A 27,130-nucleotide genomic window follows, 5' to 3' on the forward strand; every position below is an offset into this window, starting at 1 on the left:
CATCCAACAACTGTGTCCCTTGGCCAAATGCTTCCACAAAAAAGCCACAGAATGTTTGTCATTTGCTTAGGACTTTTGATGAGCTCCTTCTTATTTGTTTTGCCTTGTTTAAAATATCTAGCCCAACACCAGGGAGTGTGGGGGCAGAGTTAAGTGGGCCCCACTCTGGCTCCAGCCCTCCCCCAGATATTGGCCTGAGTCAGAATGAGTTTATGGGATTAAAAAAAAAAAAAACTTGCTCAAAAGTAAAATAGCTTCTGAAAAAAATGCTTGCAATTCACCAAATTAATAGACACATCCAGGAATCCCTTCACTATTATAGTCATATCCCCAAAGTGCTGAATTCCACCCTGTACATAATGAAAGAAAAGCAGCAGGCAGATCCCTGCCAGATAACAATGAAAAAGAAAGCTATAGAGGGACCTCACCTATATAGTAGCTGCAAGCACAGCAAGGAGAACTGCCCACCAGCCTATCAGTGCCTGGGGGGCAAGGTTTACCTCTAGGACAGATCCTGGCACAAAGAGGTCCTTGATAATATTTTGTTGAACGTCTGAATAAACCCATGGGTGGATCAATGAACAGAGAAGAAGCAAGGAATCACAGTTCCGCAGAGGTCCACCCACCTGTTTTAGTATGAGAAAACCAGGTCCTTTTAGCAATAACAGCCCGAGGGTAAGCATCACAGGGCAAGAGAATGAGCATGTTTGCTTGGTGGTGTCTTCCCACGCGATGCAGGAGCAGCTGACCCATCCTTCAGCTGGGAAGCAGACAGTGCACGACTACCAGGAGTTCTGGTATCAAAAAGAAGCAAGGATCAATTCCCCATCTTTGCTAGAATTTGAACTTCCATTTGAAGACTCTCTGGGTGCCTGCTCACCCTTTCTTATCTCCTCTACTTACTCCCATATACCTTGTCCTTATTTCTGTGTATCAAGTTCTGTCCATTATTCCATTTTGTCTTGTTTTGCCAGCTCTGCAGTGTAAGTAAAACCTCAGATTTAAACCTTATGAAGGTGTTTAGGAGATAAAAGGGAATTTGAAGATACTTGCAACCCCACCCACATCGTCATGTGGTAGTAGTCCAATAGAGCTGCTTCCACCATAAACTGGAAGAGATGTCTGCAGTGGGCCTGCAGGATTCCAATACAGAGAGGCGCTAGGATCACAACAACTTGGGGAGGGGTGGAGGAGGAAGGGTTGAACACTCCATAGGACTCCTTGTGGCTACATTCCTAAAGTCTGTGGGTTGTTTTTTTTCTTTTTTTTACTGGCTTACAAATCATTTAAGACAACTGTTATATTAAATAACCTCTTTCACTTGCTTATGACATTTGGAAGAGGAGGCACATACAAAATGCCTTTCATGTCAGCCAGATTGCCCTGAGATCCTCAGCCAAACAAGACAATCTAATCATAGGAGTAAGGAATTCAGGCTTTTGTTCATTCGTTCATAACTTATCCATTGGGCAAACACTGAGCATCTCTGCTGTACACCAGGAGAAATACAAAGGTGAACAAAACAGGGTTTTGAAATTGAGTTTTTTCCACCTTAAGATTTCACAGTCTATAGTTGATTCCTCTAGGGGTGACTAATTTAATTAACTTCCTCCAAATATGTTTATAAAGATGAGTGGAGAAAGCTAAACTCAAAAGGTGTAGGTTCAAATCTTGGCTCTGTCACAGTGATGTGTGATATTTGGCAAATTTCTTAACCTTTCTAAGCTTTAGTTTATTCATCTATAATGATGATAACTGTCTCACAGGACTGTTATGCTTGCTTGAAAAAAAAAACAAGCATAAAATGCATAGAACAGTCTTTGCAACAGTTTTTGCAACAGTAAATATTGCAAATTAGTCATTCAATTTTGTAAATAATTTCTGGGAGTAATTCAATCAAAGTTAATTTGTTCTTCTAGTATCCTCTCTTCCTCTGACCACTTTTCCTAGCTTTGTACTTTTAGTACTGTTAGTGAATCTGACCTCTTTCTCCCAAATAAGTTTGACTCTCATATGCTGTTTTATGTACTGCAGCTGTTCTTTGCTTTCGACACACGCCAATATGAAACATTCAAATGAGCTAACTCTGACTTTGTTTTATACATTAGTACTAATAAAATCTAACATTTATTAACTCAAACCTAGCCAAGTTGCAGGCACAATGTAGCATTTTACCTGTGTCACCTCACTTAATTCTTTTAAGAGCTCTATGAAGTAGGTGCTATATTACATCTGCTTTTACAGCTGAGGAACAGAGAGATTAAGGAGTTTGCCCAAAGGTATGCTCCTGGTCAGAAGGGAAGGTAGGATTCTGGAACTCTGGCAGCCTGGTTCCAGAGGCCATCCTCTTAACCACTACACTATGCTGCCTTTATGGTGATTACTAGGTAGTATTGGGCTGCAAGTCAGATCATAAGAGAGATCAAAGTTTTCAGCCAATTCATTTGATCACAAAATTCTAGGCATTCATCCAAAGCTTATTACATAGATTTCTGTAAAGAAATACATACACACACACATATATACTTATGCATTTTGTATGTCTACATATATTGTCTCTCTATATATATGGTATATATAGGCATATATTTCCATCACAGATGGCTTCTGTGAATTGAATCAAGTCAGTAGTTTTTCTGTAAAATTTGGTAGCCTGTGTTCTCAGTTCATCAAACTCCAGAATCACAATGCATTCATTATCTACTAAATACATAACTGGAGCTACTGTAATGATGTCCAAGTGCAGAGTCTTCTCTTGTGTTGTTGGAAGAGGGTGTTTGCTATGACCAGTGCGTTCTCTTGGCAGAACACTACTAGCCTTTGTCCTGCTTCATTCTGTACTCCAAGGCCAAATTTGCCTGTTACTCCAGGTGTTTCTTGACTTCCTACTTTTGCATTCTAGTCCCCTATAATGAAAAGGACATCTTTTTTGGGTGTTAGTTCTAAAAGGTCTTGTAGGTCTTCATAGAACCGTTCAATTTCAGCTTCTTCAGCATTACTCTTTTGGGGCATAGACTTGGATTACCATGATATTGAATGGTTTGCCTTGGAAACGAACAGAGATCATTCTGTTGTTTTTGAGATTGCATCCAAGTATTGCATTCCGGACTCTTTTGTTGACCATGATGGCTACTCCATTTCTTCTAAGGGATTCCTGCCCACAGTAGTAGATATAATGGTCATCAGAGTTAAATTCACCCATTCCAGTCTATCTTAGTTCACTGATTCCTAGAATGTCGATGTTCACTCTTCCCATCTCCTGTTTGACCACTTCCAATTTGCTTTGATTTACGGAACTGACATTCCAGGTTCCTATGCTATAGTGCTCTTTACAGCATTGAACCCTGTCTCCATCACCAGTCCCATTCACAACTGGGTATTGTTCTTGCTTTGGCTCCATCCCTTCATTCTTTCTGGGGTTATTTCTCCACTGATCTCCAGTAGCATGTTGGGCACCTACCCAACTAGGGAGTTCATCTTTCAGTGTCCTATCATTTTGTCTTTTCATACTGTTCATGGGGTTCTCAAGGCAAGAATACTGAAGTGGTTTGCCATTCCCTTCTCCAGTGGACCACATTTTGTCAGGTTGACACCAAAATCAGATTGGTTATATTCTTTGCAGCGAAAGATGGAGAAGCTCTATACAGTCAGCAAAAACAAGAATGGGAGCTGACTGTGGCTCGGATCATGAACTGCATGTTGCCAAATACAGAATGAAATTCAAGAAAGTGGAGAAAACCACTAGACCATTCTGGTATGACCCAAATCAAATCCCTTATGACTATACAGTGGAAGGGAGAAATAGATTTAAGGGCCTAGATCTTATAGACAGAGTGCCTGATGAACTATGGATGGAGGTTCATAACATTATACAGGAGACAGCATTCAAGACCATCCCCAAGAAAAAGAAATGCAAAAAAGCAAAATGGCTGTCTGAGGAGGCCTTACAAATAGCTGTGAAAAGAAGAGAAGCAAAAAGCAAGGGAGAAAAGGAAAAATGTGAGCATCTGAATGCAGAGTTCCAGAGAATAGCAAGGAGAGATAAGAAAACCTTTCTCAGTGATCAATGCAAGGAAATAGAGGAAAACAATAGAATGGGAAAGACTAGAGATCTCTTCAAGAACATCAGAGATACCAAGGGAACATTTCATGCAAAGATGGGCTCGATGAAGGACAGAAATGGTATGGACCTAACAGAAGCAGAAGATATTAAGAAGAGGTGGCAAGAATACACAGAAGAACTGTACAAAAAAGGTCTTCACGACCCAGATAATCATGATGGTGTGATCACTCACCTAGAGCCAGACATCCTGGAATGTGAAGTCAAGTGGGCCTTAGGGAGCATCACTACAACAAAGCTAGTGGAAGTGATGGAATTCCAGTGGAGCTATTTCAAATCCTGAAAGATGATGCTGTGAAAGTGCTGCACTCAATATGCCAGCACATTTGGAAAACTCAGCAGTGGCTACAGGACTGGAAAAGGTCAGTTTTCAATCCAATCCCAAAGAAAGGCAATGCCAAAGAATACTCAAACTACTGCACAATCGCACTCATCTCGCATGCTAATAAAGGAATGCTCAAAATTCTCCAAGCCAGGCTTCAGCAATACATGAACCGTGAACTTCCAGATGTTCAAGCTGGTTTTAGAAAAGACAGAGGAACCAGAAATCAAATTGCCAACATCCTCTGGGTCATGGAAAAAGCAAGAGAGTTCCAGAAAAATATCTACTTCTGCTTTATTGACTATGCCAAAGCCTTTGACTGTGTGGATCACAATAAACTGTGGAAAATCCTGAAAGAGATGGGAAAATCAGACCACCTGAGCTGCCTCTTGAGAAACCTGTATGCAGGTCAGGAAGCAACAGTTAGAACTGGATATGAAATAACAGACTGGTTCCAAATAGGAAAAGGAGTACATCAAGGCTGTATATTGTCACACTGCTTATTTAACTTACATTCAGAGTACATCATGAGAAACGCTGGGTTGGAGGAAGCTGAAGCTGGAATCATAATTACTGGGATAAATATCAATAACCTCAGATATGCAGATGACACCACGCTTATGGAAGAAAGTGAAGAAGAACTAAAGAGCCTCTCGATGAAAGTGAAAGAGGAGCGTGAAAAAGGGCTTAAAGCTCAACATTCAGAAAACTCAGATCATGGCATCTGGTCCCATCACTTCATGGCAAATAGATGGGGAAACAGTGGAAATAGTGTCAGACTTTATTTTTCTGGGCTTCAGATCAATGCAGATGGTGATTCAGCCATGAAATGAAAAGACCCTTACTCCTTGGAAGGAAAGTTATGACCAACCTAGACAGCATATTGAAAAGCAGAGACATTACTTTGCCAACAAAGATCCGTCTAGTCAAGGCTATGTTTTTCCAGTGGTCATGTATGGATGTCAGAGTTGGACTATAAAGAAAGCTGAGCGCTGAAGAATTGATACTTTTGAACTGTGGTATCGGAGAAGACTCTTGAGAGTCCCTTGGACTGCAAGGAGATCCAATCAGTCCATTCTAAAGGAGATCAGTCCTGGGTGTTCATTGGAAGGACTGATTTTGAAGCTGAAACTCCAATACTTTGGCCACCTGATGCAAAGAACTGACTTATTTGAAAAATCCCTGATGCTGGGAAAGAATGCAGGCAGAAGGAGAAGGGGCCGACAGAGAATGAGATGGTTGGAAGGCATCACCAACTCGATGGACATGGGTTTGGGTGGTCTCTGGGAGTTGGTAATGGACAGAGAGGCCTGGCGTGCTGCGGTTCACAGGGTCGCAAAGAGTCAGACGTGACTGAGCGACTGAACTGACCGACTGACTGTAATGATAAAAAGATGAGCCCTGCCAATGAGGAATTCGTGGTCCAGAAGGGGAGAGAGAGACCTAGCAAGGAGGTCATTACATTATTGGAGTAAACAAGTACTCAACACACAAGGGTGAAGTAAATATCCCCCAAGACTTTTTACTTAATAATAATAATAATAATAAAAGAACAAGTCCCTTTTAGACTTCTGGAGGCACCCTTCACATGGGTTCTCATAGGTGTATTTTTCATTAATTCCACAACCACTGAGGGCCAAGTCCTGCTGATCCAAGCCCTTCCAAGATATTAATAGAACTTCCCTCAGTTCAGCTGGCTTCAAGTAAACCAGGAGAGAGTATTCTGCAAAGACTCAATCTCCCTCCACCAATCCTCCCACCCTCTAAACTCCTAGGGTTCTAGAAAAAGCAGTATCTGAGGTCAAATCAGACAGTTCCTTACAGAGACAGGGTCTCCACTATGTATGGATAATTCCAACAGAATTTTGCCCAAGGGCTACAAATGGAACTCTAAGAGATGAACTCAAAGTCTCGTCCTTCTATGATGATTTAAGTTCACTCGGCTTGGGTTAACAATAGTAAACATTATTCCCAATCTCTTTGGTTTTGTACAAAGGATGGAAAGAAAAGAATTAATACACAAAAGACTTTTTTTAAAGCTCAGCTTTAAGATGGCAAGAAGGAAATATACAGGGGAAATATCTTTTAATTTCATGTTAAAAGCAGAAAGAAGAAATGTCTTCAGCTTTGAAGAACAAAGGAATAATAGCACTATGCAAAATTTTAAAAAATAACTCATTTAATCTTATTAGCAGCAACATTTTTAGTATAAAACTTACAGCTCATGGTATATCTAATAACTCCTTGCTGCCCTAGGGGGAAAAATATTTTATTGTTTAACTTTTATCTGATCTTATGTCTGTCTTCCCTTTTATTCTTAAAGCACATCTTATCCTCACTAATCAAGTAAAAATAGTTTATCTCTCTTTTTTTGATGACACAAATGGAATATAATTTATATACGTAATCTTCTTGTTCCTCCCTGTAGTATCTAGCATGTTTCATTGCACATTTATTTGCTCATCAATAAAGAAGATATTTTCACTTGGGACCAGAAAAAGACATTAGTTTATTTATTCATCTTCCACAGAAAGAAGCAACTCCTACCAGAGATCATAAAATATTTGGATACTGAACGTGTCAGTACTCTTCCAAATGTTCATATTCAATTTAAGGAAAAGTTTATTTGATAATTTTGGTCAAACGCCTAATAGAATAATGCAAAGAAAGTAAAGATCTGAAGGGAAAAAACATTGAGAGGTAATGAAAAGGTGGAGACTAAGATTCAGATCTCAAAAAAAGCACTAAATTTATACTTATAAACACTTTCCAGAGCTTTGCTAACCAGGTTGCATACAGTGCTTTGAAAATCTAAAGGGATACAACTTTCCAAGGCAGAGTTTCTCAGAGTATGATCTGACCCTCCCACTCCCACCCCCATCAGAACCACAAAGTGCTGAGATTCTAAGGTCCAACTCCTAATATTTTTAGGAAATCCACAAATTATTGGAAAAATACTCAAAACTAGGACAAGAATTCCAGTCTGCAAAGGACACACAAACCCCACTTTCTTTACCATAAAATTTATGTTAGTTTGGTAAATGGATGAAGATGACCAAAAACACATCAGCCTTCAAGGAGCAGTTAAGCCCCTGAGTGCTTGAAATTTATCCTGTCCCTTTCAGAAGAGGTGCACAGACACTGCTCTATGGCTCCACAAACCAGATGCTTCTGTCAGAACTAACCCTCTTATCCTAGTCACAGCACAGCACAAAGGTTATCCAGTGAGACAGTCTATATTCATACCTGCTAGAGACTGACGGACTAATCAGATTCTCACTGCTGCTGGGGCTGGGAGGTGAGAAAAATGGAGAGAAGCAGACAAATCTAAGTGTGCCAAGTACACCCCTCTCTTTGTTTCAGTCGCTGGTGGCAGGCTTTCTGTTTCTTTGTAGCTGAATGCACTTCTGACTGATACTACTTGCATTTTAGTGAATACCACTGAAATATAGTTTCATATTTTATTAGTACGGATAACACGAATGATACAGCCCTTATCAAAGACAAAATTATTAAGAACAGAATTGAACAGATGACACTTGAGAAAAGATGTCAGGAAAGTCTCCTAAAGGAATTAGAGTCTTAGAGAATCCAAATATTCTGCAATATAAGCATACTTTCATAAAGCAAAGTAAACTGTATGTTACTATATAACTGGTAGTGGAGAAGAATGTTGTTACTCATGAGTCTTAGCAGAAGCCCAGCATAGAGAAGAGCTTGCTTAAAAGCATGGAGACAGCACAGTGAAAGAGTGCTTTGCAGCCACAAATTACTACAATTAGTAGACTGAGACAGCTATGCAGCTGCAGATATAGGCTATCCTCCACAAAAAAGGAAAAATGACTCCAAGGATGAAGTCAACAGCCCAGAGGGTAGAGCTGGAGCTATGGAAAAGGATTCTCAGGCTTTGCATCCCAATGAAGGATGAGTCAACCTGTGTCCAGCTGAATTTCAGATTTGCTATGGATCAGTGATCTTTGAGTACCTCTTCGCTTCCTTTTGAAAAGCAATGACTATTCTGATTAGTCTATGCCTGTGTTGGTTGTACCTTTAAATTGCAGTATTTGGATTGAGAGGAAGTGTACTCAAGGACCTATGCTTAAGAAATTGCCCCTGAGGGAACTTCCCTGGTGGTCCAGTGGTTAAGACTTGGCCCTTCCAGTGCAGGGAGTGTGGATTTGATCCCTGGTCTGGGAACTAAGATCCCACATGCACGGCAGCAGGGTAAAAAAAAAATTTTTTTTTAGGTTAAAAAAAATTGCACCTGAGGAGCCTCATTCATACCTGGACCTAATTTAGATGAAGCATCCTGGACACTGAGCTGATGTTATAAAGGTCTGGAACTTTGAGGATGTTCATTATGAGCTGAGGATATTTTGCATGTCAAATGAATGTAAATAATTTTGTACCAGAAGGCAGACCATGTTGGCTTAAAATATGTTCACACGTTCTCTTAGGTTCTCCAAGAGTGGGGCCTAGTTCCCCTTGCTTTGAGTGTGAGTTGAACATAGTGAATCATTTCAAAAGAATAAAATAAGGTAAAAGTGACAATATGAGTCAGAAATACTATAGAAAGTAGGTATAATAGTTCCAACAGTGTTAAAATCTGGGGTTATGTAGGCAATGAGTCATCATAACCTAGAATTCTAAACTTGTCAAAACTGTCGATTAAGTGTGAGAGCAGAATAAAGATATTTCAGATTCACAAAACCTCAGAATATTTGTATTCACTCATGATTAGGAAGTCAACTGAGGATGTACTCTAGCAAAAGATAGAAGAGAAGAGAAATAAATACAGAAGATAATTAATAATAGCTAACAGTTACTAAGTGCTTATTTTATGCCAGGCACTGTGGTGAGTCTTGTTCATGTATTATTATTTAATCACATGACAATCCTATGAAGAATATACTATTACTAGCTTATAGAATAGGAGATTGAGTTATAAAGGAGCCAAATAAGTTACCTATGTTTTGGTAAGTTGTAGAACTAAGATCTAAGCCTGGGCAGTCTGTCTGACTCTAGGGCCCATGATCTTAAACACTCCCTATCTTTCCAGGTAGTCATGTTACCATGAAACATGGGATCAAATCAGGACAGCAGCGAGGGAAATCTTCAGGATGAAAGCTAAGAAGCAGGACTATCATCATCAGTGTAATAAACTGGGGCAGGAGAAGAGAAGAAATGAGACAACTCTAGGAGGAAAAGAAGATGACTTCATAGATAACATGATCTGAGAACATTAAAAGAGTGCAAGGAAGCAAAGAGCAGTTAGAAAATCAAGGAAAATTTAAAAAAATATATCCATAAGATGGAAAATTGCTGGGCCCAACCAGGGCCCCGCAAGATGGCTCCTGCAAAGGAGGGCGGTGAAAAGAAGAAGCTGGTCCTCCATCAACAAGGTGGTGACTAGAGAATATACAACCAAAATTCACAAGTGCATCCATGGAGTGGGGTTCAAGAAGCAGGCCCCTTGGGCACATAAAGGAATCCAGAAATTTGCCATGAAGGAGATAGGAACTCCAGATGTGCACATTGATACCAAGCTCTACTGGGCCAAAGGAATAAGGAATGTCCCATACTGTAACCACATGTGGTCTTCCAGAAAAAGTAATGAGGATGAAGACTGACCAAACAAGCTTTATACGTTGGTTACCTACATACCTCTCTGTCACCACTTTCAAAAATCCACAGACAGTTAATGTGGAAAAGAATTAACTGTGATTGTTGAATAAAGTTATAGAACTGCCTTCACATCTTGATTTTCCTTTTCAAGTTCCAACATAAAGGCTTGCATATCTTTAAGCAGTTTCCAGTTACAGGATCATCTGGAGAGTTTCCTAAGTACTGTGCTTGGACCTCTTCTCCCCAGTCCCTGGAGTTTCTGAATATTTGGACAGGAACTAGGCAGGTGTTCTAAGGTGTTTTTGAAGCGCAACCTGGCTTGGGAATGACTATCCCAACTATAGCTGGGACACTGGGGGGTATTAATGTTAATGTTTTTACATACATGTCTTGTTGATTTTAAGATAAACAGTTTTCCAGAAACTGGCATGTAGAAGTTAACTGCTATTTTTCACATTTTAACAAACTTACATGATATATTTCATAGTCTTAGATTGAATTAAACATGTACAGTTCCTTTTTAGTTCGCTTACTTGTAGTGGCCCCATGAGGTGTTTTTAGTCCTGGTTTACATGAAGCAAAAGCTCAACAGTAACCTTTAAGAAAAGTTACTAACAAAATCTGCTAAATTCGACCTGAAAGCAAGGTGTTTATACCACTGACATGAATTAAACGCCATAGAGATACCCTTTTGAAGCCCTATTGATGACAGTAGTGAGGCTGGGGGCCGCTTGGAGTGTAATGTACTATTCTTCTATGAAAATAGGGGGTGGGGACATCTCCAGATTATCCATTCACTGGTACAATCCAGACCTTAGACACTGAAACAGACCAAGATAATAGAAAAATTTCTTTTTAAAAAAGCTTGGGGGCCAAAAAAAAGAAAAATATCCACAAGATGGTCTTAGTCTGAATGAACCAACGAAAATATGGCATGTTTTAAAGCATTGACAGTATATAGTGAAAAAGAATCCATTTCACCTTGACACTAAGGATGTTCTCATTCAAGAGGTACAAGTGTTGCAAACATGGATTAGTAATTCTAAGATTTGAATGCTATTTACACAGTCATAAGAACAGAAACCATTTCTCGGTTTTCAATTTTTAAAATTAAACTCTGCACAATTAAAAAAAAAAAGACTTGATTGCAAGGAAGAATAAAATACTAACAACAATGAAAGAAGTACAAAGCTGATACTAGGTGGAGGAGAAATAAAAAATGCACAAAGGATAAAGGAGACATCTTACAATGTAGGAAGTAAAAAAGGATAGAACATGTAAGAGATTTAAGTACCTAGCTTAAAATTACATAATGTGATGGTTAATTTTATGTTTCAACTTGGCTAGGCCACAGAGGGCCCAGATATTTGGTTAAACATTATTTCTGGTGCATCTGTGGTGATGTTTCTGGATAAGAGTAACATTTGAATAAGTGGACGGAGTAAAGCAAACTGCCCTCTGAAATGTCAATGTCACCGTTAAGTCGTATCTGACTCCTTCCGACCCCATGGACTGCAACAAGCCAAGCCTCCACGGCCTTCATTATCTCCTGGAGTTTGCTCAAACACATGTCCATTGAGTCAATGATGCCATCCAACCATCTCATCCTCTGCTGCCCGCTTCTCCTCCTGCCCTCAATCTTTCCCAGAATCAGGGTCTTTTCCAATGAGTTGGCTCTTTGCATCAGGTGCCCAATGTATTAGAGCTTTAACTTCAGCATCAGTCCTTCCTATGAATATTCAGGACTGATTTCCTTTAGGATTGACTGGTTTGATCTCCTTGCTATTCAAGAGACTCTCAAGAGTCTTCTGCAGCACCACATTTTGAAAGCATCAGTTCTTTGGCCTTCAGCCTTCTTTATGGTCCGACACTCACAACCATACATGACTACTGGAAAAACCATAGCTTTGACTAGACTGACTCTCGTTGGCAAAGTGATGTCTGCTTTTTAATATCGCTGTCTAGGTTTATTACAGCTTTTCTTCCAAGGAGCAAGCATCTTTTAATTTCATGGCTGCAGTCACTGTCCACAGTGATTTTGGAGCCCAAGAAAATAAAATCTATCACTGTTTCCATTTTTTTCCCCATCTATTTGCCATGAGGTGATGGGACTGGATGCCATGATCTTCATTTTTTAAATGCTGAGTTTTAAGTCAGATTTTTCACTCTTCTCTTTCACATTCAAGAGGCTCTTTAGTTCCTCTTTGCTTTCTGCCTTTGGGTGGTGTTGTCTGCATATCTGAGGTTATTGATATTTCTCCCGGCAATCTTGATTCCAGCTTGGGATTCATCCACCCTGGCATTTCACATGAAATACTCTGCATATGAGTTAAATAAGCAGGGTGACAATATACAGCCTTGATGTACTCCTTTCCCAGTTTTGAATCATTCAAATTGTTCCATGTCTGGTCCTAACTATTGCTTCTTAACCTGCATACAGGTTTCTCAGGAGGCAAGTAAGGTGGTTTGGTATTCCAATCTCTTTCAGAATTTTCCAGTTTGTTGTGATCCACACAGTGAAAGGCTTTAGCATAGTTGATGAGACAGAAATAAATGTTTTTCTGGAATTCCCTTGCTTTATCTATGATCCAACAGATGTTGGCAAATTGATCTCTGGTTCCTCTGCCTTTTCTTGGAAAGAAGTAAAACTGTCACTGTTTGCAGATGACATAATATTTAACATAGAAAATCCTAAAGACACCACCAAGAAACTAATAGAGCTCATCAATGGATTTGGCAAAGTTGCAGGATACAAAATTAATATACATTAAATGTGTTGCATTTCTATATACTAACAACAAACTATCAGAAAAAGAAATTAAGAAAATAATTCCATTTATAATCACATCAAAAAGAACAAAATACCTAGGAATAAATCTAATTATGGAGGCAAAACAGCTATACTCAGAAAACTATAAGACACTGGTTAAAGAAACTGAAGATGTACAGATAGGAGGATCTACTGTATTCATGGATTGGAAAAATAATATTGTTAAAATGACCATACTATCCAAAGCAATCTAAAGATTCAATAGAATCCCTATCAAAATATTAATACCAATGGCATATTTCACAGAGTTTGTATGGAAACACAAAAGACTCTGAATGATCAAAACAATCTCGAGAAAGAAGAACAAAGCTGGAGGTATCATGCTCCCTGATTGTGAACTATAATACAAAGCTACAGTAATCAAACAATATGGTACTGGCAAAAACAAAACAAAACCAAACAATAAAGCAGACACACAGCTCTATGGAACAAAATAAAGAGTGCAGAAATGAACCCACACTTAAATGGGCAGTTAATCTACGACAAAGGCAAAAAAATACAATCAGGTAAAGGTAGCTTCTTTAATAAATGCTGTTGGAAAAACTAGACATATACAAGAAAGAGTCAAACTAGACCATTTCTCACATCATATACAAAATTAATTCAAATGATTTAAAGATTTAAATGCAAGGCCTGAAGCCATAAAATTTATGGAAGAAAACACAGGTAGTATGCTCTTCGACATCAGTCTTAGTAATATTTTTTGAATATGTCTCCTAAGGCAAGGGCAACAAAAGCAAAATAACAAATGGGACTACATCAAACTAAAAAGATCTTGCACAGTGAATCAGTAAGTTCAGTTCAGTCACTCAGTCATATCTGACTCTTTGTGACCCCATGAACCAACTGCAGCACACCAGGCCTCCCTGTCCACCACCAACTCCCGGACTTCACCCAAACCCATGTCCATTGAGTCAGTGATGCCATCCAACCATCTCATTCTCTGTCATCCCCTTCCCCTCCTGCCCCCAATCTTTCCCAACATCTGGGTCTTTTTAAATGAGTCAGTTCTTCGCATCAGGTAGCCAAAGTATTGGAGTTTCAGCTTTAGCATCAGTCCTTCCAATGAATATTCAGGGCTGATTTCCTTTAGGATGGACTGATTGGATCTCCTTGCACTCCAAGGGACTCTCAAGAGTCTTCTCCAACACCACAGTTCAAAAGCATCAATTCTTCGGTGCTCAGCTTTCCTTATAGTCCAACTCTCACATCCATACATGACCACTGGAAAAACCATAACCTTGACTAGATGGACCTTTGTTGACAAAGTAACATCTCTGCTTTTCAATATGCTGTCTAGGTTGGTCATAACTTTCTTTCCAAGGAGTAAGTGTCTTTCAATTTCATGGCTGTAATCACCATTTACAGTGATTTTGGAGCCCAGAAAAATAAAGTCTACCACTATTTCCACTGTTTCCCCATCTATTTACCATGAAGTGATGGGACCGAATGCCATGATCTATCAACAAAAGGAGAAGGCTGCTTACTGAATGGGAGAAGATATTTGCAAACTATATATAATGAGGAATCAATATACCAAATATATAAAGAGTTTATGCAACTCAACATTAAAAAATAATTTAAAATAGGCAGAGAAACGACACATTTTCCCAAAACACACAGATGGCCAACAGGCACATGGAATGATGCTCAATATGACTCATCATCAAAGACAAGTAAACCAAAACCACAATGAGCTATCACCTTACAATTGTCAGAATGACTATTATCAATAAAGATAAAAAAGAACAAGTGTTGGTGATGATATGGAGAAAAAGGAATCCTGGTATACTGTTACTGGCAATATAATGGTGCAGCTGCTATGGAAAACAATATAGATACTCCTCAAAAAATTAAAACCAGAATTACTACATGATCCAGCAATTCTACTCTCTAGTATTAATCCAAAGAAAGCAAAAATATTAACTAAAAAAGATATATGTATCCCTATATTCATTGTTGCATTATTTACAATAGTCAAGATATGGCAGTAGCCTAAGTGTCCATCAATAGAGGATTGCATAAAGTAGGTTATGGTGTACATATGATCAAATATTAGTCAGCTATAAAAAATAATCTTTTCTTTTGTTGCAACATACCCTAGAAGATATTATGCTAAGTGAAGTGAATTAAAAAGGAAGACAAAAACAATTTTGCTTATCTGTGAAATCTAAAAAGTAAAACAAATAAATCAACATAACAAAGCAGAAAGAGATTTATAGACACAGAGAACAAGTAGCTGCCAGAGGGTGGGAGGTGAGGGAAGGAGAGAAAAAGGTAAGGAAGATTAAGATATACAAGTTTCCAGTTGTAAAACAAGTCACAGGTATGAAGTGTACAGTGTGGCAAATAGAGTCAATAATTACGTTTATATGGTGAAAGATGGTTATTAGATTTATCATGGTGATCATTTTTAAATGTATAGAAATATTAAATCACTGTTGAGTAATAGGAACTAACATAGTATAGGTCAACTATATTGCAAAAATAAACAAATTGATAGAAAAAAAAGATCAGGTTTGTGGTTACAGGAGGTAGCCTGGGGGAAGCCAGAACTGGATAAAGGCAGTCAAAATCTACAAACTTCTAATTATAAGTTATAAGTTACTCAGGATGTAATGTACACTGTGATAAGTATAATTAACACTGCTCTATATTATATATCACCCACTCCAGTACTCTTGCCTGGAAAACCCCATGGACGGAGGAGCCTGGTAGGCTGCAGTCCATGGGGTCGGGAAGAGTCGGACACGACTGAGCAACTTCACTTTCACTTTTCACTTTCATGCATTGGAGAAGGAAATGGCAACCCATTCCAGTGTTTTTGCCTGGAGAATCCCAGGGATGGCGGAGCCTGGTGGGCTGCTATCTGTGGGGTTGCACAGAGTCGGACACGACTGAAGCAACTTAGTAGCAGCAGCAGCAGCATATTATAGATCAAAGTTATTGAGAGAGTAAATTCTAAGAGTTATCATCACAAGGAAAAATAGTTTTTTCGATTCTTTTAATTTTGTTTCTCTATAAGATGATGCATAAACTTATGAAGTTCACTAAGCTTACTGTGATAATCATTTCATGATGTATGTAAGTCAAATAATTCTGCTGTACACCTTAAACTTGTACAGTGTGAAAGTGAAAGTCACTCAGTCATGTCCGACTCTTTGCGACTCCATGGACTATACGGTCCATGGAATTCTCCAGGCCAGAATACTGGAGTGAGTAGCCTTTCCCTTCCCCAGGGGATCTTCCCAACCCAGGGATTGAACCCAGGTCTCCTGCATTGCAGGCAGATTCTTTATGAGCTGAGCCACAAGGGAAGCCCAAGAATACTGGAGTGGGTAGCCTATCCTTTCTCCAGCAGATCTTCCCAACCCAGGAATTGAACTGGGGTCTCCTGCCTTGCAGGTGGATTCTTTATCAACTGAGCTATCAGAGAAACCCCCTAAACATATAGGTCAATTACATCTGTAGGTCAATTACATCTCAATAAAACTAGAAGAAAAAATTTTAATTAAAAAAATGAGTCCTCTATCAATTATAATAAATGTATTCCTATTAATGCAAGATATTAATAACTGTAGAAACTGAGAGTGGCACAAAATTCTGTACTTTCTATGGAATTTGCCTGTAAACCTAAAACTGTCCTAAAAAAAATAGCCAATTCTACAAAACCCTTGACTTAAAAAAAAAGTCTAGGAAAGGAGTGTTTGTGGGTAAGGTGGGGCTTTATAATTGTTAGTCCTCGTGTGCTTTTTAGGTTTTTTTTTTTTTTTTTAATTATGTACAAGAAGACTCTTGAGAGTCCTTTGGACTGCAAGGAGACCCAACCAGTCCATTCTAAAGGAGATCAACCCTGGGATTTCTTTGGAGGGAATGATGCTGAAGCTGAAACTCCAGTACTTTGGCCACCTCATGTGAAGAGTTGACTCACTGGAAAAGACTCTGATGCTGGGAGGGATTGGGGGCAGGAGGAGAAGGGGACGACAGAGGATGAGATGGCTGGATGGCAGCACTGACTAGATGGACGTGAGTCTGAGTGAACTCCGGGAGATGGTGATGGACAGGGAGGCCTGGCGTGCTGCGATTCATGGGGTCGCAAAGAGTCGGACACGACTGAGCGACTGAACTGAACTGAACTGACACATCACTTGGATTAAAATGCTTTTAATTTTTTAAAACATGTGTTTACCCACCAGGATGGCTACAATGAAAAAGACTAAAGATACCAAGTGTAGGCAAGGATGTGACGACACCCACATACTACTATGAAAGTTTGTGTAAATTGGTATAATCACTTTAGAATACTTCGGCCACCTGATGTGAAGAGCTGACTCATTTGAAAAGACCCTGATGCTGGGAAAGATCGAAGGCAGGAGAAGGGGACGACAAAGAATGAGATGCTTGGATGGCATCACCGACTCAATGGACATGAGTTTGAGCAGCCTCCAGGAGATGATGAAGGACAGGGAGGCCTGGCGTGCTGCAGTCCATGAGGTCCCAAAGAGTTGGACACGACTGAGTGATGAACAACAACTTTAGAAAACTGGCGGCCTCTACCAAAACTGATTATTTGCACAGCAGGTGACCCAGCAAATTCACTCGTAGGGCATCCATGTATACTTAGTCGCTAAGTTGTATCCAGCTCTTTGCAACCCTAAGGACTGCAGCCCACCAGGCTCCTCTGTCCATGGGATTCCCAGACAAGAACACTGGAGTGGGTTGCTATTTCCTCCTCCAGGGGACCTTCCCGAGCCCGGGATCGAAACTGCGTCCCGCGTCTCCTGCATTGGCAGGCAGATTCTCTTCCACTGAGTCACCTGGGAAGCCTCACTCCAAGACAAATATTGAAAAAAAAAAATTCACCAAAGGTCATGTTCTCTTACATGCACTGAAGCTTTATTCATAATTGCCCTAAATTGAAATCTACCTAAATGCCCATCAAGAGTTGTAAAAACTTTGTAGAATATTCACAGTGTAATTTTACACACCAATGAGAATAAATAATTAAGAACTACATGCAATAATATGAAGGAATCTCACAAATAATTTTCAGTGAAAGAAGCTAGGCATATAACACATAATTCCATGTATATAAAGTCCAAAAACAGGTAAAGTTGTCTATGCAGTAAGATGTCAACATAAAGATTCTCTTGGAGGGGAGATGGTGAGTGATTTAAAGGGGCATAGGAGAATCCCCTGACGGTACTGGCTAGATTTTGTTTTTTCAGTCTGAGTGCTGGTTCTCCGAATATACTGAATTTACGAAACTGTATCAAGCTGAGCTCACATTTTTCATACATCCACTTTTTAGTATGTGTATTATGCTTCAATACTTTAATCTGGGAGTTTTGAACCCTAAGCCACACTCTTTTTTTCTAAATTCTTGCCACTAAACATTTAAACAAATAATATGTACTTTAAAAATCCTGGCAGATATATATATATGTGTGTGTGTGTGTTTGTGTGTGTGTATATAAAAGTTACTTTTTGTAAGAATCTCAGTGTAACATTTCTATGAATACTTTCAGAAGCAGAAGTCCACTTTTGAGTCCAACAGAATATTTATTCAAATTTGCTGGGTCAACCATAGTGTTTGCTGTTGTTATTATCATTACCCTCCAGTTGGTTTCTGGATATGTTTATCATGTTTCAGATCATGGTTTAGCATGACATTTACCAAGACAGTGAGAAGTCATTGCTCTTAAATCAGCAATCAGGCTCTGTTTTGAGCTTCTTACTACTAGATAACTTCCACCTAACACAGTTCTTTGTGTCAGCTTCAGATACTGAAGCCTCAGCTTTCTCACAAGTTAAAATATGCTCTGTTATTCTTTGCGCGATGAGGAATTATGTCTACCCTTGTGGCTCAGTCAGTAAAGAATTCGCCCACAGTGCAAGAGACCTGGGTTTGATCCCTGGGTTGGGACGATTCCTGGGGCAAGGAAATGGCGACCCAGTCTAGTATTCTTGCCTGGGAAACCCCTTGAACCTAGGAGCCTGATGGGCTACAGTCCATGGGGTTGCAAAGGGTCAGACTGGACTTAGTGACTAAACAACAAGAAAAAGAACTATAACTAAACTACAGGCTGTAGACCCCAAGTCTGCAAATGAGTCAATATTTCAAACATGATTTTTTTACTTTCAGTAATAATTTTTTGCTGTTCAAACATATCATACTCATTTGTCTCCTTGAACAACCGAACTATAAACTTCACAGGAGTTTATTCTAATTTAGTTCTGTACATGCAAAGTAACACGGTTCTTAAGCAACCCTTCCTGAACTTATGCCAAGGGAAAACTTAGAGCGGAAATCTGCCAAGTTCTAAGATCAACAACGTTAATCTATTACTTTTATAAATTCTCAGATAGTTTAAAACATGTAACAGTGCATCTGAATTATCTTTCAGAGATATCATGATGATTAAAGAAGACTCCCCAAATTTTAAGAGAGCCTAAGAAACTCCAACAGTAAAATCTGTTTTGTATTGGGTTGGCCAAAAAGCTCATTCAGGGTTTTCCACATCTTACAGAAAAAATCCTGAACCAATTTTTTGGTCAACCCAATAAGTCAACTTAATCCAAACTCTTGCTTTATAGTTTGTCAGCAGGCTAAAGATATTTCGAGATTCTTGTCTTCAATTTAATTCACCCACAAATTATCATCTCTATCCATCTTTTAGCTTTCCCAGACCACACTCTACTCTTGGGGTGCTAAATTCCCAGGAGATCAATCATTCTCAGCATTTATATTCTCAGCACAGGTATCTCCAATTAATAGCATTTATGAAGAATTTCCTATGTGCCCACCATTAATATCCCCCTTTTTTTAAACTAACCACATATGATACTTGAGGAAGCTAAAGCATGGATAGTTTACATAACTTATCTCAAGTTCTAATTATGCGAGGTGAAACCATAATTCCACTCCAGGCACTGGGATTCAGTTTACTACACTGTGCTGCTTCTAATTGTTGACAGGAACTTCAGGCTACACAGTAGTACTATGAATCCTGCCTTTGGTAATACTCCACTCCTACCTTCTAGACTAATGAAAATTCTGGCTTTATTCATTCTGTGGAACAGCATTTACTGCTGCTACTCACAAGGAGACACTTGGACATTCTCTCTTACCATGTACAATGTGAGCTTTATTTAGACTTTTTATCACCACCACAGGAAGATTTGGGGCCAGGGTTCAAAACTGAATTTTGATGCATCTTTAAAGTCTTTTTTTTTTTTTTTGCTGGCAAATTTTGGTAATGACAAGATTGGCCATGAAATACTATTCTGGACATTCACTAGATCATCTAAGAGGTGATGTCAAAAAGAGCCTCAAGACAGCACAAAACACAGATCTCAAGCACAAAACACAGATCTCAAGACTGGTAGGAGTCTCAAGTTCATCAAAAAAAGTAAAAATTGATCCCAAGATGCTTTCCAACTCACATAAAAACATAAAATCCCATTTCAAAAACTTTCAACATCATTAGAAAAATCAGTCACCGTGTATTCTCTAAAATTTATTTACAGTTAATAAGTTAAAAAGCAGAGTACAACCAGATTGTAAATCTTAATCATATGCACATCAAACTGTCCACGGAAACAATTTAGTTCCATTAACAAACAATTGTCTTCTAAAGTACTTAAGACATAACAGGCCATCAAAAAATATTTGAAACACACCAGTAAAGTAAATATTATAAATCCACTAAAAACCACCAATTTAAAGAATGCTGTGGCAACCCTAAAAACAACAAAAGGCTTTGAGTTCAGAATTGCTCATGTTTTTTGTATTCAAATAATTTCAATGTTTCTTTATTGAAGAATTTTATAGTACTATCATTTGCGTGGAGCAAATCAATAGGTGTCAGCCACCAGCTTAGTTATACAAGTCCAACAGGGTACTCAAACTTTGACAAAATAAATACGCACCACAACAGCGACACTTTGCACTATCAACAACAGAGCTTGCCCTTAACAATCATGACATTACTGGTTTCAGGAAGGAAAATTAAGTTGTTGGTTGACAGGGAAGATAAAAATGACATCAGGAAGATTCAAAGGTTAGCTGAGGTGACAGTCACCACATTTAGGCACTCAAGAGTTAAAAATGAAATAAAAGCATAGCGAGGTGATCAACTTCCTCCTAGCTTCTCCCTCTACTTGTGCCATATGAGATATAAGACAATCTTATAAGAGAATGAATGAGATATCTTTTAAAAAACTATATACATGCTAAACTACAGACTTAGAGGACAGAAAGTGGATGTCTCACCATAAAGGCCACCTTGCCAAGTTTCTTTTCGTATTCTGCCCAATGTAACCACAAAATACTTTCACTTTCCTATTAATATACTAGCCAACTATATTAGTTGTTTCTTCACATTTTAGGAGTTGTAACATAGGCTTTGCTAAAGAACACTTGGCAAAAATAAAGACTTTTTTGACACCTATTTCACAAACTAGAAATGGTATGATTTTTAAACAGACCAGATAAATAACATATTGAATTCAAGATGGGCAATCAGATCCAAATCAGACAGCCCAGATAATTCAAAGAAGCATTTATGCTAGTTCAAGTGCACTAAAGTAACAAGGCATGAGGGAAAAATGTTAAGAATCTCAGTTAAAATAAATGCATGATGTCAATGGTTGTTTCAGTTTTGTGCTGAGCAGTTATCCTCCCAGCTAAGTTTAATTTCAAAACCCTCTGGGAAACTATCTGGATAAGCTGTATGTTTAAATTACATTCTAATATGGCCATTGAATTTATTTTTTTAATTATTATAAAACTATATACAATAGTAAGTGGTACCAATACATAGTTTTTTTTAGGGGCTAACTAAAAAAATGAACAATTTGGGAGTGAGAGAAGGGAGAAAACCCTATGTATCTGCAATACAACTGCCAATGGAAGCTAACAACCAAAAGAATATATATAAGCTTCCGATCACAGAGATCAAATGTAACACTCTCCATCATCTAAGTAATGATTCATTTTTATTTACTCATGTGACAGTGTTTGTTACAACGCATTATTATTGAGTAGTGAATAAGAGAATATGAGGCATACTGGGAAACTGGCATCAAGTCATGTATATATAATATATATATATATTTCTTTTTTACAAAACAAGAACACTGAAATTAAAGTCACAAAACTCCTACTTATGTACTATTAAACTTGAAAAATTCAATTCAGAAAGCTATGCCATTTGAAATCTAAGAACACAAGAGTCGAAACTGCAACTCTTACTATTCTCCTAAGAAGCTGCCAAGCAGAGAGAAATCTTAATATTGAGGACTTCCTATGTTAAGTTCCAGCCAGTGTAAGCAGTTTCATGGCAGACTACTTAAATTTGAAAAACTGTGGTACAAAAACCACTTGACCCTTTAGATATTGCAGTAAAATCTGGCTGTGGCACCACTGGCTAAAAACCATTAAGTCTTGCTGCCACCAATGACCAAAGGCACTTGGATAATCAAGAATTCCACTCTGGGCCATATGGTATAAACGCTATTATAAAAGTGTATAAGAAGGGTCAGTACTCAGTGTGAATCGCCCGTTGGATTCCTGTGGTCTTCAGCTGTCAACAAAGACAGGTAACTGCAAACATAATTATGAATGGAATTAAGATAAAAAAGGATACTCGTGGAGGAAAAAAGACAAATGTCACGATGTCTATAAAGGTGATGGGTATTAGTCGGGGCACTTTCTGCTATTCAGCACAAAGTAGAGAAAGATCTATTTTGCCCAGAGTAATTTCAACAAGTTATTTGATACCAAGAAATGCCCCCACCCCTCTAAAGAGCTAATAGTTCTGAGAACTCTAATGGGTATTCTGTTTACCATTTTAATCACCAGGTTTACACACATTCATTTCTCCTACGTGGCTCCCAATTTAAAATAGGTTACCTTTGAACTTCTCCTGGATTTGTATGTTAGACCAGTACAAAGAGGCCAAACCATTTCCAATAGGATTCCATCCATCTCTTTAACCAACACCAGTTCTTTGTAACGCATTTTTTTCTTTATCACAAGCCATGTGGTTTCAACGTACTTTAATTTTTATTTAATCAAAAAGAATTTAACAAATCAACTTTTCCTAAACAGAACTTTATATGAGTTTCTACCATTTTCTTTAGGAGCTCAGTATATATAAACATTAAATCTCAATATAAAATCTTTAGAAACACTTCAAAAATGTTGAAATAGTTGTACTTTGCATCTCTTTGTTTGTAATCACTGAGCCCATGGCATTCAAATCATACAAATCCTTGCACTCTTAACATTAAGTCATAAGTTTGAAAAATATCCTTGGTCAAAGCTTTGGAATCCGGTTAAAATTAGGAAACGAGTGGGATTCAGAATACCCTGAGCACAAACGGGTGCAACAACAGCACAAAACAGGTTCGATCTATCGTCCAGAAAGAGGGGTGGCAGTTGAAAAGAAAAAAATGGGGGTAAGGGGTGGGAAGGAGGCCGGGATAGAGCGGGGTGAAAAGCAAGTAGATTCTGGCTTTATTACACAAGCACGAAACCAAATTCCTTTGGAAAAAATAACGACTTCTTCGGAGGACTTCCAGACCAGTGAGGTAGAGTCCAAAGGGAGAAAACGGATCTGCCCCTTCAGTCCTGGAGACGTCTCAGTCCCGGGTACGGAAGCAAACGGCCCTCCCCCGCGGGTCCCGCGGTCTCCTCTGCTGCCCCGCACTGGGAGGGGGTGGAGGGCGCACCTGCCCCGGAGTTCCAGACGGCGGTGCCGCGGGCCCGGGAACACCATCCGGTGACTTCTTCGCCCGTAAAGTGCGTAAGGGGACGGGGTCCTGGCCGGATCTGTAAACACTCGACTGACACTTGTCCATCCCTCCGGGCGGGAGCTCCGTCCCCGTCTGGGAGGGTGACGCGGTCCGCGCGTCATGCCCGGGGCACCGGGAAGCGGCGGAGCCTCACCACGGGTTCCAGGTTCACTCGCAGGATTTGGCGCGCTCTACGCCGTGCCGCCGCCAGGCTGCGCTCGCTCCACACGTCGCCGCCGACGCGGATGGTGGGGAAGGTGGTCAGCGTCGGGGTGGCCGCCCTCCAGATCTCCTCCAGGGTGCGGCCCCCGAAGCAGGGTTCCGGGTCCGCGGGCTTGACGGGGCAGCTCTCCTCGGGGACCGGTGGCGGGGGCGGCGGCAGCTTCCTCCGGCGGGCGGCTGGCGCCCGGGCTCCGCGGCGCCTCCTCCTGGCCGCCGCGCTCGGGGCCGGCCTGCGCGTCGGGCCGCGGGCGGCGGGGCCCCCCGGGGGCTCGGGGACGAGTGCCCGGCAAGAGGAGTAGCCGTAGACGTCCTTGCTGCGCAGGATGTGCGGGGAGAACTGGTGCTTGAGGCTGCAGAGGAAGCTCCAGAGCTCCGCGTCCGAGCTCATGAACTCCGTGCTGCGGGGCATGAACAGCTTGAAGGCGTCGCCCAGTGCCTTGGTGCTGTCGGCCAGCGACAGTTGCGACCGCGAGTACACCACCTTCTCCTCCCTCGCCTCCAGACCGGCCCCTCCTCCCAGCCTAAAGCCGCCGCCCCGGGCGGCCGCGGCCGGGGCCGCCGGGGGCCGGCGCCGCCGCCTCTTCACGCTGCGCCGCATCGGAGGCCGCTCGGGGCCGCCCGCGCTCGCCGGGTCCCGCCGCCGCCGTCCCCGCCGGTGTTTGGCTCCGCGGCGCCGGCCGCTGCTGGCACCTCCCGCCCGGCGCGTCTCTCGCTACTTTTCTCGCCTCCGCCGCCGCTGCCCCTCCCCCTCCGAGGGCGGAGGACGCGGGTGAAGATCCTGCCGCCCGGTACAAGATGGCGGCCGGCGCCCACCCCTGGGCTTTGTCATTGGACGGCGCCTCGCCCCCCTGGTTTCTCTTTCTTCTCCTCTCTTGCCTCCTTTCGCCCTCTGCCTTTCTTTAAATGTGCCCGCCTTTGGCCCCTCCTACTGCAGCCCCGACTCCACCCATTGGGTGCTCTCAGAAGAGGGCGGGGACTAATGGGGGAGAGGCCAGTTCCTGGAAGATGGTGCTGGGGTGGGTGATGGTGGCTCTTGGACACGAGTCAACAGTTGGGTAGGTATATGAGGAAGGTGCCTTGTCTAGAGAGGACATCAGCTCCACTTTGGGGGGAGTCACTCTACTCTCGGAAGGAGTGGATGTGCATTTATGGATTGAGCTGGGAGGTCTACCAGTCTGAATAACAAAGGGAGACCTACCCAAAGGCTGTAGTTTGTATCACAGACGGGGAAATTGGGTGTAAGTCTAGAGGGAATGGGCCTTCCACAATTCTCTTCTGAACCTTCAGAGGCCTCTTTTGCATCTTCATCCAACTGTTACCCACTTTGACCCCAATCCTTGTCAAGCAACGCTAGTAATCCAGAATCTTTCAGATAATATGGACTCTTGTCAGTGGCGAAGTCTCCTCCTAGACAATGGAACCATCTTCGCATTTAAAAGATGCTCTGCTTATCAGGAAAGTAAAGCCTGTTATACCCATAGAACTTTGCTCAAGTTGATCAAAGATCAATTACAACAAAGCCATTCTCCTTACAGAAAATATAATTTTTAAATATACAGTTGGTTTTAAATGAGTGCACTTCACCTTTCATTTAGTTTTAGTATGTTCCTTTGCAGTACCATCTCTAGCGCAGAGAAAGGTTGCAGTTTCACAATCAAAAGGCTTCTATTGAAAAGAACAGGTTGTTAAGACCCCATCGCCTTTTGTATTGAGAGGAGGGGATTGAATGTTTATAGAGTAATGCACTGTCTTCTGTCATCTTTTCCAGCCTCAATACTTGGTTCAGCACCTGTCAGACAGTGGGCACTCTATTTCTATTGAGGGAACCAATGAAAAACATAATGATGTGAGAAACATATATTCAAATTGCTAAGAACAGGACAATTTCACATTTTACATTTCAGGTTTCTCTTAACTCCATTAAATTTTTAAGGTTAAAAAAAAAAAAAAAAAAAACCACTCCTAAGAGTTAGAACTGTGAGGTAGACATGCAAATTTTACCCCTGAGTGAGCACTTTATTTTGCAATAGAAATGATAGAGCAGAGTTTTGTGATTCACACATAGCTGCTATTGGTTCCCTCGAATATTTGAGCTAAAAGACACCTAGTTCAATCTCCTTATTTCATGGATGAGGAAATTTGGATCCACAGAGATTAGGTAATAAGGCTTCTTGATTGTAGGAATAGGACTATAGTTTAGGTCTTTGGATTCCTAATCTTAGTGATCTTTATTTTTCAAAAGAGATTTTACAAATTGTACTGCTCAGACTCAAAGAGATTCAATAGAAAATGCTTTATGTAAGAGTGGAGTGACCAAGGAACAGGCTGTTCACCTGATTCCACTTCCGGCTCCTCCCAGAATTGAGCAGTTTTTAACCTGTCCAGTATACTGGACTTACAGATTATATTTTCTTCGAACCAGATTTTGTTTAATTTCAATAAAAAATAAAAATATTTTGAAAGTTGCTTCTCTGTACCACAGCATCTAGTCCATGCACTGGGTTTATGCAAAAACCAAGCTTCCTACCAGAGGACCAGTTCTCAACCTACCTAAATCATGGTAACTTTCTGGAGAGACAATCAGTTTCCTAGAAAAGCATATCCTGATCTCAGATCAAGATTATGGAGCCAATTATCAGCTTCCTAAGTCCTTATAAAGAAATGATATTACAACTCTTTACATCACAATTAGTTCTGTTGGTAATTTTGGGAACACATACTAATGTGAAATTTGTGTAACTTCCAATGGAATGCCCCTGCAAGACAGACATAGAAAATCTCATAGAGTAAGCCAGCAGAATGGTAAAGGGACTTCATAGTGAAAGAAAAATAAGGATTTATATACTCCTAGCTTCTTGTCTTGATATTTCTTCCCTCTCATGTTAATCCTGTTTTAAGTACTTAGGGTTCTCAAGTATGGAAACGCTTAGGGTCGTTTGCTACATAAATATACCAGACATTTATACAAACTTACAGAATTGATTTCGATTGAAAGGATAAATCTTATAAGACTATTCTCATACTAAGGAAACATAGGTCTCAAAAAATTGCAGAGCATTCAAAAGTTCGTTTTATAATACATACTCATTTAATTTACTTAAACCAAAAAATATATTTATGAAATATTTTTAGGAATTAACATCATGTCAAATTGTATAATTTTAAATTTGGCATTGTTTGATTTCTCTGTTTCTTATTTTTACATTTCTTC

General features: G+C 40.2%; 1 protein-coding gene and 1 pseudogene across 1 annotated transcript; one reads left to right on the forward strand and one right to left on the reverse strand.

Moving 5' to 3' along the window:
- Positions 1-9,789: 9,789 nt before the first annotated feature.
- On the forward strand, positions 9,790-10,191 carry LOC120878185 (annotated as a pseudogene).
- Positions 10,192-20,396: 10,205 nt separating this feature from the next.
- CCDC71L (coiled-coil domain containing 71 like) lies at positions 20,397-24,791 on the reverse strand. Its single transcript, XM_040260831.1, has one exon. It carries the CDS (start codon positions 24,515-24,517, stop codon positions 23,816-23,818), a length of 702 nt encoding a protein of 233 aa, XP_040116765.1. The 5' UTR covers positions 24,518-24,791; the 3' UTR covers positions 20,397-23,815.
- Positions 24,792-27,130: the final 2,339 nt, after the last annotated feature.

The sequence above is a fragment of the Oryx dammah genome, unplaced genomic scaffold (assembly GCF_014754425.2).
Source record: "Oryx dammah isolate SB20612 unplaced genomic scaffold, SCBI_Odam_1.1 HiC_scaffold_18, whole genome shotgun sequence".
Classification (NCBI taxonomy): Eukaryota; Metazoa; Chordata; class Mammalia; order Artiodactyla; family Bovidae; genus Oryx; species Oryx dammah.